This window comes from Saimiri boliviensis, chromosome 12 (genome assembly GCF_048565385.1).
Source record: "Saimiri boliviensis isolate mSaiBol1 chromosome 12, mSaiBol1.pri, whole genome shotgun sequence".
Classification (NCBI taxonomy): domain Eukaryota; kingdom Metazoa; phylum Chordata; class Mammalia; order Primates; family Cebidae; genus Saimiri; species Saimiri boliviensis.
In genome coordinates, this window is record NC_133460.1 from 11,860,644 (window position 1) to 11,875,702 (window position 15,059).

A 15,059-nucleotide genomic window follows, 5' to 3' on the forward strand; every position below is an offset into this window, starting at 1 on the left:
ACAGCACTTGATGTGTGGGCACTGGGTGTTAGGAAGCGGTTCAGACCGGAGCACTCCCTGTGGAGAGAATGTCCCAGAATAACATAGCAGAAGCCACTGGGAGGGCCTGTGAAGTCACCTGATGTGCAGAGAACTGTGGGACAAGTTTGTTTGTCCTCTCCTAAGAGAAAGAAACGGGCTGTAAATGTGAACTGTGACAGGAAGGCGAGCGTGTCCCTGGGCATCAGATCTGTGTCAGGATGGGGGAGACAGCTGCCAAAGTCCAGAGAGAGGCCGTACAAGCCTCCGGTGATGTGGGAGCAGAAGGTCTTTTCAACATTTGGCCTCCTCTTGACGGGGGGAGCCTCCGGATCAGAAATGCATTGCCCGGTGGATCAGGAAACCGTGCCAGGGCATTTTGTGAAAGAGAAATCATGAGAGCTTTCAGTAGATCAGGGACCCCCACATGGTCGTTCGTGTCCCTGTGCACATTGGGCCGACTGTGCTTGCAGAGTGTGAAGTGGGAAATATCTGAACGAACACATCTGTACTTGCAGAAAATGACGCAGATGAGGATGAAGACGTTCATGTCGCAGAGGCTGAGATAATACAGGAGTCACGTGCCCCCAGGTAATGCTGAATAATCAGGGGCAAGTAGTGGGTGGTAAAGTATGGAAAAGTTCTAGAATCTCACCCTCTCTGGTGTCTACCGTGGGCCAAAAGCCTCCACTCCCTTGGCCACAATACGTTCAGTTGAACCCAACTGAGACACAGGGCGTGGCAGCTGTTGTGGTTCTTTGTATGTGCCGAGTGCCGTGTCTGAATTCTGCAGGGATAACTGAGTCTCTGTTCTTCTCAGCTCTTTCTGCCCCGTGTGATGAATACCAGCTGCTCCCTTTCTCTCCGGTTCCCATGGCAGCCATGCTCTGTGGCAGAGAGGAGGATTGCCTGTTTCCTCTCAAAGGGAACCTCCCATTTGCCTTCTGAGACCCCCGTCTTATTCCTCCTGTGAAAACCACCCAGGACTTCCTGGGGTCCAATCCCCCTTGGTTTAATGTTTTGTCATCTCTATACCGTCAGCCTCATCGGGGAGGTGCCAAAGGTTGATGTCCAGAGAGTCCCTGAAGACTCACTGGAGGAATGTGCCATCACTCGTTCAAGTAGCTACGGCCCGACTGACTCCAGCCAGCCTCACGGAGACACCGATGAAATCACGTTTGAGGAAGACAACGTGGACTCTGCACTGGTGGCAGGGAGTCCATCGTCTCATGATGTAGTGAAGGATGCTCTGATCATTCTTTCAGGTGACCTCTACGTTCCTTGTTTTTAGTACCTCTGTCTAGGCTGGGGAAGATCACCTCGGAAGACAGGCTCTATACACACGGGTCGGTTTGAATAAAAATGTGTGATGGGATAGTAAGCACAGATGATCGGGGAATTTTTATCTCTTCCTCAGCTCGTGCCATGCGTTTGTCTCCCAGGCCCAAGTATTAGGTTACCAGACCCCAGGCCAGTGTGACAAACTCACGGTCACCTGAGTGCAGGAGGTGTCCAGTAGGTGTCTGTCAGGTGTCCTAGCTTTGAGTCGGTATCTCTCATCACCTGTAATGATGTCATCTGTCCCTGAACGATGTTCATGGAGTTTCCATTTCTTTCTAAGGAAACTGGGAGCCTTGCCTGTCTATTGGGGGATATCGCTCCCCAGGTTTCACTGCTCCGAGCTTCAGTCTTGATCTCCTTTAAGTCAGCTTGCTTAGCTGCACAGTCACCTTGAAACCAGGATGAAAACATTTCCTCTTTACGTTGCTGGTATGCTTCCGTAAAGCAAGGCTCACCCCGGCTCTCCGTCCCATCAGTGCAATGGCCGGTGCGATTTTTCTTAGCAGCATCACATATTGTTTGCTGTTGTTGAGTTGGAGTCTTTTTTTGTCACCCAGGCTGGAGTGCAGTGGCACCCTCTTGGCTTGCTGCAATCTCCGCTTCACGGACTCCAGTGATTCTCCTGCCTCTGCCTCCTGAGTAGCTGGGACCACAGGTGCCCACCACCACACCTGGCTAATTTTTGTATTTTTAGTAGAGACGAGGTTTCACCATGTTGGCCAGGCTGGTTTTGAACTCCAGACCTCCAATTTTTCACCCACCTTGTCCTTTCAAATCAAGGATTTTGTTGTTTGTTTGTTTGTTTTTTGTTTTTTGTTTTTTTTGAGATGGAGCGTCCCTCTGTCATTCAGGCTGGAGTTCAGTTGCACGATCTCAGGTTACTGCAACCTCTGCCTCCTGGGTTCAGACGATTGTTCTGCCTCATCCTCCTGAGTTGCTGAGACTGTAGGCGCGTGCCACCGTGCCCAGCTAATTTCTTTGTATTTTTAGTAGAGACGGACTTTCACCGTGTCAGCCGGAATGGTCCCGATCTCCTGACCTCGTGAAGTGCTCACCTTGGCCTTTCAGAGTGCTGGGATTCCAGGCGTGAGCCACTGTGCCTGGCCCGCAGATTCTTTTTCGTTTGCTTTTGTTTTGTCTTTTTTTTATTCCTTCTCCCTAGAGACTGTCAGAAATGGTCAATGCCGACTCTATTGCCTGTCTTCACGGCGAGGTATCGGGGAAAGTTTTCAATGAGCAATAATCTCATCTCAGATAAAACTCATTGGCTAGGATACTGCCACTGCGCAAAGCTCGCAGATTCTTTTTCGAGCAGGTGTTGTTAGAGTTTACGTATGGTCTGGTTTCATGTCTAGATGCCTGTGACCATTCAGTGACCTTGCTACCTGGTGAGATAAGTCAGTGTTGTAGCAACACTCCCCGAAAATAATTTGACTAATTTTTGGAGACTTTCTGGGAAAAAATTTGGTTTAACTTTGCATAGACTCACGGAGAGAATACGGCGTTATGGTGTACCTGTATAGGGAGATTGTAGCCCGTGCATCTGGAAAGCAGGCTCATCTACTCACCTGGCTTCATCTAGGGCACCCTGGAATCTTCCTGTTGAATTTGTATTCTTGCCCTGGGAACAGTTCTGTGCTCGTGCTGTGACTTCACACTGATTTGGTCACATGTGAAGTCTGATGTTCTTCACGTGACCTGCTTTTCTGAATTTGTTTACAGAAGATCGAAAGGATCATGAGGAGGACCAGAAATACGAAGACAAGCAAAATGAACTTCTTATGAGCCTGGTGGCCTGCGACCTGGGCTGCCGGCTGAAGACGGGAGGTAAGTTCTATAGGTTGACCATCACGGAAGTGCTGAAGAGTGTTCTGTGTTTTGTCTGAGAAACGGAACGCTCTCTTCATCAGAAGGTATTTCATTTTCCCCATACCTCTAGGCAAATATAACTTTGTATTTTAACATTTTGTTAAAAATGGATGAGAGAGGCCAGAGTATGTAGCCACTTTTCCACGTCTGCAGTATGGCGGGCTGTGGGACTCAGGGTAAAATCTCAGCTATGGATTCCCGGCACAGGCACAGAACCACCTGTTTTTCTCAGCAAGAGGCTAAATCATGTTGACAGGAATCCTCTCTGTAGCACAGAAGATCCTGCAGACAAGTAGCATCTAGGCTGTGGGTCTAAATGTCTGAGGCTCGTGAACTGCCATTCAGTTGAGGTTTCTGCTGAGGTCTGGTAGGGAAGGCTCCGTTCTGGGGGCCTAGGGGAACTCCGGTGATAGTACACGGTAGCCGCCGTGAGAGCTTAAAGAGGACTCTGCTCTGTCCGTAATGTGATGGGAGGTGGTCTTTGGAACAAGAGGCGGCATCTGTCCAGTTGCAGAGGACAGAAAGGAAGCTGCGACAGGAGGGCGGTTGTTGGAGTGGAAAGAGCTCTGGATTCAGAATGAAGGTTCCCAGGCTGTATCTTCAGCAGTGTCTTTAGTAACTGTCGGTGAGCAATTGATTTCTCCTTCCTGACTTTCTGTCTCTTCATCTGCAAAGTCAGGCAAATTTCTCTCTCTCCATCTGCAAAGGCAGATGCCTTGCAGCGTCTGAAGCATTCAAATGTGCGACACTTAGGACCACTTATCCAGATGAGATGAAGCCCCTCGCTGTGTGGTGTTGGAGACAGCACTTGATGTGCGGGCATTGGGTGTTAGGAAGCGGTTCAGACCGGAGCACTCCCTGTGGAGAGAATGTCCCAGAATAACATAGCAGAAGCCACTGGGAGGGCCTGTGAAGTCACCTGATGTGCAGAGAATTGTGGGACAAGTTTGTTTGTCCTCTCCTAAGAGAAAGAAACGGGCTGTAAATGTGAACTGTGACAGGAAGGCGAGCGTGTCCCTGGGCATCAGATCTGTGTCAGGATTGGGGAGACAGCTGCCAAAGTCCAAACAAGGTAACCACAGAGCACAGTGACTACTTCCCCTCTTAACTCGCTCTGAGGGCCTCTGCATCAGTTCTAGAATTGGAAGACTGGTGGAGAAGAATTGGGATGTTGAGGGGTACTGGATACTTGCTGGACACCAGCCTCCCCTAAACTAAGCTTACAGACAGCCCAGATCCCTCCTGATAAATCGGAAATTTTAACACACACTGCTCTCGATAGCAGGACTTACAGATGCAAAACTCTAAGGCAAAGGATTGTCTCAACTCCTTGGTGTCTCAAGGAACTAAAACACTGCCTAACACAGGTGCACCATCAAAGTTATTATTAAATATGCTTCTATATTTTATTCGCCTTTGATTGTGGAAGTGATGTGATAAACACAGTGGAGTAACGACCTTTGAGATCTCTTCACGGGATCCTTTCTTGTGGACCCCCAGATCTGCCAACATGGAGAAGGCATCCATAAACATGTGCAGGACAGAGGCCAGATAAAACTGTCTCTCAGCCTCAAAATGGCCTGGCAGTCACAGGAACGGCTACGTGGAGTCTGGCCCATATGAGGAGTCAAGCTTTCGGCTTCAGGCACCCTACTGCACCTGCAAAACCAAGTTGTGCCTAACAAAGAAGAATCAGCCAGCCTACTCTCCCTAATGAAAGATTCTCCCCAGGGCCTGAAAACTTGGGGGGATTACTCCTCCCTCCTCAGGCTTGGTCCCAAGGTACAAGACCACGAGCACCAGCAACGTGGGTCAGCAAGCCAGCAGAAGCCAGAAAAGGGCAGGCCGGAAGACAAGGACCCCCTGAAGATCAGGAGAGAGGCCGTCTAGGTACCATGGAGCAGTTATGTCAGACTGGAACACGTCCCATTTACAGGAGACTAGAAAACCCCAGCCTCACCCTCACTTGGGGCTGATACCATTTTAGGCCTCAGCCCGTCTGCACCCAGGCACTCATGAAAACATCATGTTGCTCCACACCACCTCAGGCTGTTTGCTGGCGCTCTCAGGGTTCAAACCAATAATAGAGCCTTGTGCCTAACTTCCCAGGTGGTAATCCTAGAGCGATACCTGGGTGACACGCCTCCTCCTCCACCCTCCATATCCAAGTGATCACCAAGGTTACAAGCCGGCCAGGCAAGGTAGCTCACACCTGTAAGCCCAGTACTTTAGAAGGCTGACGCATGTGGATCACCTGAGGTCAAGAGTTCGAGACTGCTCTGGCCAACATTGGAAAAGCCTGTCTCTACTAGAAATTCAAAAATTAGCCAGTGTGGTGGCAGGCGCCTGTAATCCCAGCTACTCAGGAGGCTGAAACAGGAGAATCGCTTGAACCTGGGAGGCACAGGCTGCAGTGAGCCGAGATCACGCCATTTCACTCCAGCCTGGGCAACAGAGCAAGACTCTGTCTCAAAAAAAAAAAAAAAAGAAAAGAATTAATATAATTTTGACACCAGAAGAGGGGTCCTGTCCCAGACCCCAGCAACAGGATTTTGGATCTCACACGAAATGGAATTTATGGCAAGTCGCACAGTCTAGTGACTTTAAAAGAGTTTATTAGCCACTACTAAGTGACAGAGCAGGGAGTCCTCAGAAAGCAAGAGGAGGAATGCAGCTGTTTTAAAGAACAAAAATTTTTTTGAGACGGAGTTTTACTGCTTGTTACAATGACATGATCACAGCTCACTAAAACCCCTGCTTCCTGGGTTTAAGGATTCTCCTGCCTCAACCTCCCAAATAGGTGGGATTACATGTGTGCACCACCACGTCCAGCTATTTTTTTTTATTTCTTTTCCATTTTAATTTATTTTTTTATTTAATTTTCTTTATTCCCTCTCTGTAAATTCCAAAAATTGCCAATGCTGACTATATTTCCAGTCGTCATGTCGGGGTATTGGGAAAAGTTTTCAATTAGCAATAATCGCACCTCAGATAAACCTCACCGGCTACGATACTGCCACTGTACAAAGCTATTTTTTTTTAATTTTTAGTAGAGACTGGGTTTCACCATGTTTGCCATGCTGGTGTCCAACTCCTGGCCTCATGTTATCCGCCCTCCTCGGCGGATAAGTGATTAAGTAATCACACTTGTAATCCCAGCACATTAACGTACAAACAGAATTACTTAATGTTTGTTTATATAGGTCATTAAGAAGAGTGTTGTCTCTTATGAAGGATTGTGATCAATTTGTGTCAGGCTACTAGTATTGCTACTTTTCTTTGTTACTATTGATTTTAACAATAATTTATGAGTGTACTATTATCTTTAAAACTTATTTGTAAATTAAGAATGCTTTTTGCTGGCCGGGCACGGTGGCTCAAGCCTGTAATCCCAGCACTTTGGGAGGCCGAGGCTGGTGGATCACGAGGTCAAGAGATCGAGACCATCCTGGTCAACATGGTGAAACCCCGTCTCTACTAAAGGTGCAAAAAATTAGCTGGGCATGGTGGCGCGTGCCTGTAATCCCAGCTACTCAGGAGGCTGAGGCAGGAGAATTGCCTGAACCCAGGAGGCAGAGGTTGCAGTGAGCCGAGATCGCGTCATTGCACTCCAGCCTGGGTAACAAGAGCGAAACTCCGTCTCAAAAAAAAGAAAAAAAAAAAAAAAGGCCGGGCGCGGTGGCTCAAGCCTGTAATCCCAGCACTTTGGGAGGCCGAGGCGGGTGGTTCACGAGGTCGAGAGATCGAGACCATCCTGGTCAACATGGTGAAACCTCGTCTCTGCTAAAAATACAAAAAATTAGCTGGGCATGGTGGTGCATGCCTGTAATCCCAGCTACTCAGGAGGCCGAGGCAGGAGAATTGCCTGAACCCGGGAGGTGGAGGTTGCAGTGAGCCGAGATCACGCCATTGCACTCCAGCCTGGGTAACAAGAGCGAAACTCCGTCTCAAAAAAAAAAAAAAAAAGAATGCTTTTTGCTTAAAGTACTGGTATATTTTTATAAGTTTTGGGTCTTTATTTAGTTATTAACTTGTTCCTGCAACCATAAATATTTTATAACCAAAGGTGCTCAATCCCTAAATATATAATCCAACAGATTTAGTGTGTGTGTGTGTGTGTGTGTGTGTGTGTGTGAGAGAGAGAGAGTCTCAATCTGTCTCCCAGGCTTGAGTGCAGTGGTATGATCATGGCTGGCTCACTGCGTCCTCAAACTCCTGGGCTCAAGTGATCCTCCAACCTCAGCCTCCTGGGTAGCTTGGACCACAGGCACGAGCCACCATGCCAGCTAATTTTTATATTTTTTGTAGACATGAGGATCTCAATATCTTCCCAGGCTGGTCTTGAACTCCTGATCTCAAGTGATCCTCCCGCCTTGGCCTTCCAGAGTGCTGAGATTACATTCGTGAGCCCTACACCCTGCCCAGATTTAGCTTTTTCTAAAGCTTTTATTTAAAATAAAGTCACTAAGGTTAAGATGCCTCTGACGGTTTCGCATTTTAAGTGCAAAGACTATGTTGAGTGAATTTTTCCATCAGTTGTAAAACGTGCATCCATGTTTATCTCATTCCTATGGTTTCCAATTAATTGTCCCTTCTTCGTTTTTGGAAACACACGAGCTAGTGGGCTCCATGTCAGTTGGCATTTCCAGAACGACGGCGCTGAACACTCCGCTCTTCGACTTCAAGTGGTGCAGAGGGACGGCCACCAGAGGGCGCGCGGCCTCGGCCCTGCAGTGTCCCCGGTCACCAGCAGAGGGCGCGCTGGAGCAAGGCGGCGTAACTCCCTGGTGGCCAAGCTCCTCTAACAATCAGAAGCCCAGCTTTACAGAGGCTGACAACTCCAGATACCATGTGAAAGGGTCTTGGGTTTACAGTTCTAGAAATTACATGGGAAAGGGTCTTGGTCCATGGAGTAGGTGTGGGGTGGGGGCCTGAACTCGTGTAAGTTAAAACAACACCTTCCGGAAAGATTCCCCCATGCCATGCCTGAGATCTATAAGGTGGCACCCGGTCGGCCAGCCTTTACTTCTGTTGAAGTACGGTGTAAAAGTCGAGGGGGCGGTGATCTTAGATGCTTGGGTCTCCTTCCTCACCAGGTCACCTCCTCCCTGCACACGGCCACCCTCCCACCTGGGCTACTTTCCAGTCTCACTCACAATCGCTCTTAGCAACTGAGGAAAGAGGACAGCTGTGGAGCCTCTCCCTTGTCCAAGTCACTCTGCTGAGAGACCTGATAACTCATCTCACTGGACCCTGGACCGCCATGGGAAGTATACCTCTGTCCCTGTATTTCAGACAAAGACTATGAGGTGGTCAGGCACAGTGGTTCACACCTGTAATCCCAGCACTCTGGGAGACAGGGGAAAGTGGATCATGAGGTCAGGAGTTCAAGACCAGCCTGGCCAAGATGGAGAAACCCCGTCTCTACTAAAAACACAAAAATTAGCCGGGTGTGGTGGCGGGCACCTATAATCCCAGCTATTTGGGAGACTGAGGCAGGAAATTGCTTGAACCTGGTGTCAGGTCTCCATATGCAAACCTGGAGCCTGAAAGTCTGAAGTCCTGTTTGCCTCCTGATCCTCTCCCACCCAGTCCCGAGCCCCCGCCCCCACCCCCGCACCCCCGCATTGGCCATTGCCTCTGAGTGCCCAGCGGAGCTTCCTTGGACAAGCCCCTCAACCAACCCTGCCATTTCAACTGTTCTTATGAATGTGAATACCCCTCACCCATCCTGTCATCTTAACTGCTCTTCTGCCTCACTGCAGACGCCACTGTAACTGAACCTGTGGTCATGTACACTCCTTGCCCTTACCCACCACTGCAACTGATCTTACTCTGTAACTTTCCACTGCCCACCCCAAACCTATAAAACCAACTCCCACCCCACTGCCCTTTGCTAACACGGTTTTCGGCCATAGCCGACCGGTACCCAGGTGAATAAACAGCCACATTGCTCACACAAAGGCTATCTGGTGAGGGGGGTCTCTTCATTCAAAGCGCGAATTTTCAACATTTTGGTACCAAAATCCGGGATAGGGGAACTCCTTCAGGAGACCAAACCCCCATCCCTGTTCTTGTGCCTCCTCCATGAAGAGATCGACCCACCGACCCAGGTCATCAGACTAGCCCACACGCACACCACCGGCTGTTTTGGGAAGCACTCTGTCTTTTTTTCTTTCCCATTCTTTTATATTTTCCTTTCCACTTCCTCCCCCTTTTGGTTTCATCGTTTTTCCACTGCAAGCACAAGGACAATCAGGTAAACCAGGTTCTTCTGTGAGGTTCGGGACCAGAAAAATCCTATGTAGACCATGGATCCTGGGACCCAGGTTCCCCAGGGGCTTGACTGTCATGGAGATGTTCACCCTAGTCACTCGCCCACCGGGCTTAGAGCCGATATTGGTGGCAGGTAACATACAGGACACTCTCTTTGACAGCTCACCAACGACGAGGTTTTCAACCCAGGCTCTCCAAGGGATGCCTGTTGAGCGGCTAGGTTGTGTGCCTATTCACCTTGTCTCTGCTGCCTTTCCAGAACCAAGGGCAATCCATCCTCTACGCCTCCCTCCTCTCTGCTGGCCTGTGTTCTAAAGAACCTCAAAAGGCTGGGAACGGTGGCTCACGCCTGTAATCCCAGCACTTCGGGAGGCCAAGGCGGGTGGATCACGAGGTCAAGAGATCGAGACCATCCTGGCCAACATGGTGATACCCCGTCTCTACTAAAAATACAAAACATTAGCTGGGCATGGTGGCGCGTGCTTGTAATCCCAGCTACTCAGGAGGCTGAGGCAGGACAATTGCTTGAACCCAGGAGGCGGAGGTTGCGGTGAGCCAAGATCGCGCCATTGCACTCCAGCCTGGGTAACAAGAGCGAAACTCTGTCTCAAAAAAAAAAAAAAATATAACCTCAAACCTCTCCAACTGTCCCCTAACCTAAAACCCAAACGTCTCTGTAAACACTGCATTCTCTTTACTGGGCCACTGCATGGTCACAATACAAGTTAAATAATGGCTCCAATTGGCCAAAAATTGGCACATTTCACCTCTATTTTATGAAATTAAGACAATTTTTGTCACAACAAGGGCAAATGTTCTGAAATTCCCTACATCCAGGCATTTTTTTAACACACCAATCCCTCCCTAATCTCTACTCCTTCTCTTGGCTTCCATCTGCCCCTCCTTGCTCTGTGGGTTAGCCAGAATCCTCCCTGTCCATCAGCCTTCCCGCCTGTGAACCAGGCCCTCATCCAGGACCTAACCCCACCCCAGAGCCTTCCTCTTCCTCTGCCCACAACTTGCCTCCTCATGCCCCTCCTGTCACCTCCCCACCTTGTGTGTGGCCCGGCTTACCTGCCGCTGCCTCCTGCACCCCTGCCCAACAATCCCCCTTCCAGAGGTGGCTGGAGCCAAAGACATAGTTAGGGTGACATTCCTTCCTTTTTTTTTTTTTTTTTTTTCCCCCCCGAGGCGGAGTTTCGCTCTTGTTACCCAGGCTGGAGTGCAATGACGCGATCTCGGCTCACCGCAACCTCCGCCTCCTGGGTTCAGGCAATTCTCCTGCCTCAGCCTCCTAAGTAGCTGGGATTATAGGCACGCACCACCATACCCAGCTAATTTTTTGTATTTTTAGTAGAGACGGGGTTTCACCATGTTGACCAGGATGGTCTCGATCTCTCGACCTCATGATCCACCCGCCTCGGCCTCCCAAAGTGCTGGGATTACAGGCTTGAGCCACCGCGCCCGGCCAACATTCCTTCCCTTTATCTGACCTATCCCAAATAGACCACCCCTTAGGCTCCTTTTCATCAGATCTTCCAATACTTCCCCCAGTCCAATAATCTCACCCGGAGTGACTTAAATGCCATCCTTATTTCCACTCTCACCCCTCAAAAATGCTTAATATGCATTTTATCACCCAGTCAACCCCAACATTACAAAAAGGTGAAGAAATTAGAATCTGGCCCTCAAACCCCATTTAGGCAACCCTACCTTCAAGGTGTTCAATAACAGGGAGAAATCTGCCCGGCTGCACATCTCAGAACTGCAGACGCTTCCTCCTCCGTAAGACAAACGCCAGCCACGCCACTGGCTCACAGAGACTTCAGGGCACCCAGACTGCAGCGCGTCCAGCTGACCCTCGAAACTTGCTTCATGTGTCAGAAACCTGGCCACTGGGCCCAGGAATGCCGGCAGCCTGGGACTCCTCCTGAGCCCTGCCCTGTCTGTGCGGGGACCCCACAGAAAGTCAACTGTCCAACTCAGGTTGCTGCTCCCAGAGCTCCTGAAGCCCCAACCCTCGTCTTGGTGGCTAAAGACTGACGCTGCCTGACCATCTCGGAAGCCCCCTGGACCTTCACAGATGCCAAACTTAGGGTAACTCTTAGGTGGAGGGCAAGTCCATCCCCTTCTCAATCAGCACTACCCCACGCAGCCTTCTTTTCAAGGACCTGTCTCCTTGGCCGCCATGCTGTTGTGGGAATTGATGGCCAGGCCTCCAGGCCTCTCAAAACTTCCCACGTCTGGTGTCAATCAGGCCAGCACTCCCTTCCCTGTTCTTTCCTAATCATCCCCACCTGTCCAGTTCCCCTGTTAGACCAGGATATCCTAGGGCAGGCATCCCCCAAACTTTTTACACAGGGGCTGCCACATACTGTGCTCCTCTCATTGACCACCAATGAAAGAGGTGCCCCTACCTGAAGTGCGGCGGGGGCCGGATAAATGGCCTCAGGGGGCCGCATGCGGCCTGCGAGCCGTAGTTTGGGGATGCCTGTACTAGAGAAATTGTCTGCCTCCTTGACTGTTCCTGAGCTATATCCACACCCCATTGCCGCCCTCCTCCCCAAACCTGTACCTCCCTCAATAGCTCCCCTTACGTCCCCCAACCTTAAGCCTAAGGTAAAAACACCACCTTCCCATCCATTGCTACAAGCCACTCGCCCCTCCTCATCCCCTTAGAACTTAACCACACTTAACCCTGCCCAGCCCTGTACCCCATCCCACAACAGCCTTTAAAAGTAAAGCCTGTTATCACCTGTCTGTTGAAACATGGCCTTTTAATTCACCCTCCTGCTTTTTCGGCATCTATACTCAAAGGGGCACCACGTATCCCCTTCTGAAGCCCAAATTTCTTCCCATCTGTTATAATCCTTCGCCAGCATACAAGCGCTCCCCCCTGCCAAACGCATCCAGTAAATTTCCCAAACCCCAACCCCCTCCACCAAACAACAGCTTATCTCCCTCCGGGGTGTGGTTGCTGCTTCACCTTAGGATACCAGGTTTTGCTATTCTGACTAAGCCATTGTATAAACCCACTAAAGAAAACTTACCCAACCCTATTAGTCCTAAATTCTTTCCTCACTCCTCCTTTTGCTCCTTAAAAAAACAGCTCTAAAAAAGCTCTCTCCCTAGCTCTCCCCAACCTGTCTCAACAATTTTTCATTCTATACTGCTAAAGTCTAGGGCTGTGTGGTCAGGATTCTCACATAGGAGCCAGGCCCATGGCCTGCAGCCTTTTTATCCAAACAACTTAACCTCACGGCCCTCACTGCCCTGGGCAGGCCCTCATGACAAAGCGCAGCAGCAGCTGCCGCCCTGATACACTTAGAATCCTCAGAATCACAGGCTCCGCCCCACTTACCCTCTAGCTCTCACCCCCTCCAAAGTTTTGTCTTTACACCTCACACACTTACCTTCAGCCCCTCGCCTTCTCCAGCTTTAAGCAGTCGCCCCTACTGCTTAAACCACACCTCAAAAAGTCTGTTTCTGTTATTTCCTAACTGAGCCCAAATTCACGGCACTCATTTACTTTTACATGCCCTGCCTTTCTTTAAGTTGCCGGTTTACACGTTTTCTCCAGGCAAAACAGCTGACATTTCACTCTTCATCTGGCTCCCGTTCTCTACTCAAACACAATCTTGTTAATGAAAGTGAGTGGTTGCTTATAGATACCGCATGCTTCCTCACACACCATGAAAACAAAAGCTCTCCCTCCACACAGTTACCCCATCAAGCCCTTGCTGGTTCCCTTGGCTTTTGAGTCCAAAGCTCCAGAAAAAACGTTGTTTTTATGTAAAGCAGCCTGGCCTCATATATAATGCCATCAATAAATGAAGAGACAGAGCCCAAAAGTGCACGAATCAGGCAAATGGGTATTCTGGACCTGGCTGGACGGGCTGGACGCTGTCTAACTGGAGTCACGGCTCCTCCCAATCCTTACTCCTTTAATACCCATCTTTCTTCTCCTGTTCGGACCCTGTATCTTCTGCTTAGTCTTTCAATTCATACAAAACCACATCCAGGCGATCACAAGTCGGCAGATGCTGCTCTGGATGACCCACAGTACCGCGCAGCGCCTCTAAGTCCCCCAGCAGCTTAAGCAATTGTAAGGCAGATTGTATTGTCCAGACCTTCCTTATTTGCACAGTTGTCCTGTTCCCATTTCCACCCTGTCTCCCCTGCTCAAAAAAAAAAAAAATATTTTAGGTGCCCCCGCAGTACCCTGTCAGGCACGAAGTAACCTTAAGAAACTTCAGCCTCACCCCCAGAAACCTGTGCTCACCCCTCTTCTCTAATTCTCTATATAAAAAGACAGGTATGTCAGGTCTCCATATGCAAGCCTGAAGTCCTGCCTGCCTGGGCTGATCATCTCCCACCTCCCCACCTGTGTTCGCCATTGTCTCTGAGCGCCCAACGGAGCTTCCCCAGACAAACCCCTCACCCAACCCTGCAATCTCAACTGTTCTTACGATAATAGAACCCATCCTGTCATCTTAACTGCTCTTCTGCCTCACCCCCAGCCACCACTGTAACTGAACTTGTGGTCATGTACAGTCCTTGCCCCTACCTCACCGCTGTAACTGATCTTACTCTGTGACTTTCCACTGCCCGCCTTAAACCTGTAAAGCCAACTCCCATCCCACTGCCCTTTGCTAACACCCTTTTCGGCCATAGCCAACCTGCACCCAGGTGAATAAACAGCCACGTTGCCCACATAAAACCTGTCTGGGGGGGTTTCTTCATTCAAAGCATGAATTTTTTTTTTTTTTTTTTTTTTTTTTTTTTTTTTTTTTAGACGGAGTTTCGCTCTTGTTACCCAGGCTGGAGTGCAATGGCGCGATCTCGGCTCACCGCAACCTCCGCCTCCTGGGTTCAGGCAATTCTCCTGCCTCAGCCTCCTGAGTAGCTGGGATTACAGGCACGCACCACCATGCCCAGCTAATTTTTTTGTATTTTTAGTAGAGACGGGGTTTCACCATGTTGACCAGGATGGTCTCGATCTCTCGACCTCGTGATCCACCCGCCTCGGCCTCCCAAAGTGCTGGGATTACAGGCTTGAGCCACTGCGCCCGGCCCAAAGCACGAATTTTCAACACCCGGGAGGCGGAAATTGCAGTGAGCCGAGATCGCTCCACTGCACTCCAGCCTGGGCAAGAGAGCGAGATTCCATCTCAAAAATAAAAATAAAAGACAAAGGTTAGGCCGGGCGCGGTGGCTCAAGCCTGTAATCCCAGCACTTTGGGAGGCCGAGGCGGGTGGATCACAAGGTTGAGAGATCGAGACCATCCTGGTCAACATGGTGAAATCCCGTCTCTACTAAAAATACAAAAAATTAGCTGGGCATGGTGGCTCGTGCCTGTAATCCCAGCTACTCAGGAGGCTGAGGCAGGAGAATTGCCTGAACCCAGGAGGTGGAGGTTGCGGTGAGCCGAGATCGTGCCATTGCACTCCAGCCTGGGTAACAAGAGCGAAACTCCGTCTCAAAATAAATAAATAAATAAATAAAAGACAAAGGTTATGAGGCTAGCGGAGGCTGTGAACAAGCACATGACCCA

At 49.8% G+C, this 15,059-nt stretch overlaps 1 protein-coding gene and 2 non-coding genes across 16 annotated transcripts in view; 1 reads left to right on the forward strand and 2 right to left on the reverse strand.

The window, feature by feature from the left end:
• LOC120360200 (uncharacterized) overlaps nucleotides 1-10,026 on the forward strand; it is a 39,485-nt gene extending 29,459 nt beyond the window's left edge. For 11 of the 14 annotated variants that reach the window (XM_074381856.1, XM_074381855.1, XM_074381853.1 and 8 more), the window contains 4 exons: nucleotides 537-609; nucleotides 1,060-1,283; nucleotides 3,082-3,186; nucleotides 7,850-8,406. In XM_074381856.1, coding sequence (XP_074237957.1) covers nucleotides 537-609; nucleotides 1,060-1,283; nucleotides 3,082-3,186; nucleotides 7,850-8,163 — 716 coding nt within the window. In that variant the 3' untranslated portion in view covers nucleotides 8,164-8,406. Of the gene's footprint in view, nucleotides 1-536; nucleotides 610-1,059; nucleotides 1,284-3,081; nucleotides 7,709-7,849 lie in introns of those variants that run through there. The other 3 variants (XM_074381861.1, XM_074381862.1, XM_074381864.1) reach the window with 3 other exon arrangements.
• LOC120363106 (U4 spliceosomal RNA) lies at nucleotides 2,513-2,653 on the reverse strand. The gene has a single exon (XR_005578799.2). It is a non-coding gene; the product is annotated as a U4 spliceosomal RNA (small nuclear RNA).
• Nucleotides 6,113-6,259, reverse strand: LOC141580741 (U4 spliceosomal RNA). The gene has a single exon (XR_012513034.1). It is a non-coding gene; the product is annotated as a U4 spliceosomal RNA (small nuclear RNA).
• Nucleotides 10,027-15,059: the final 5,033 nt, after the last annotated feature.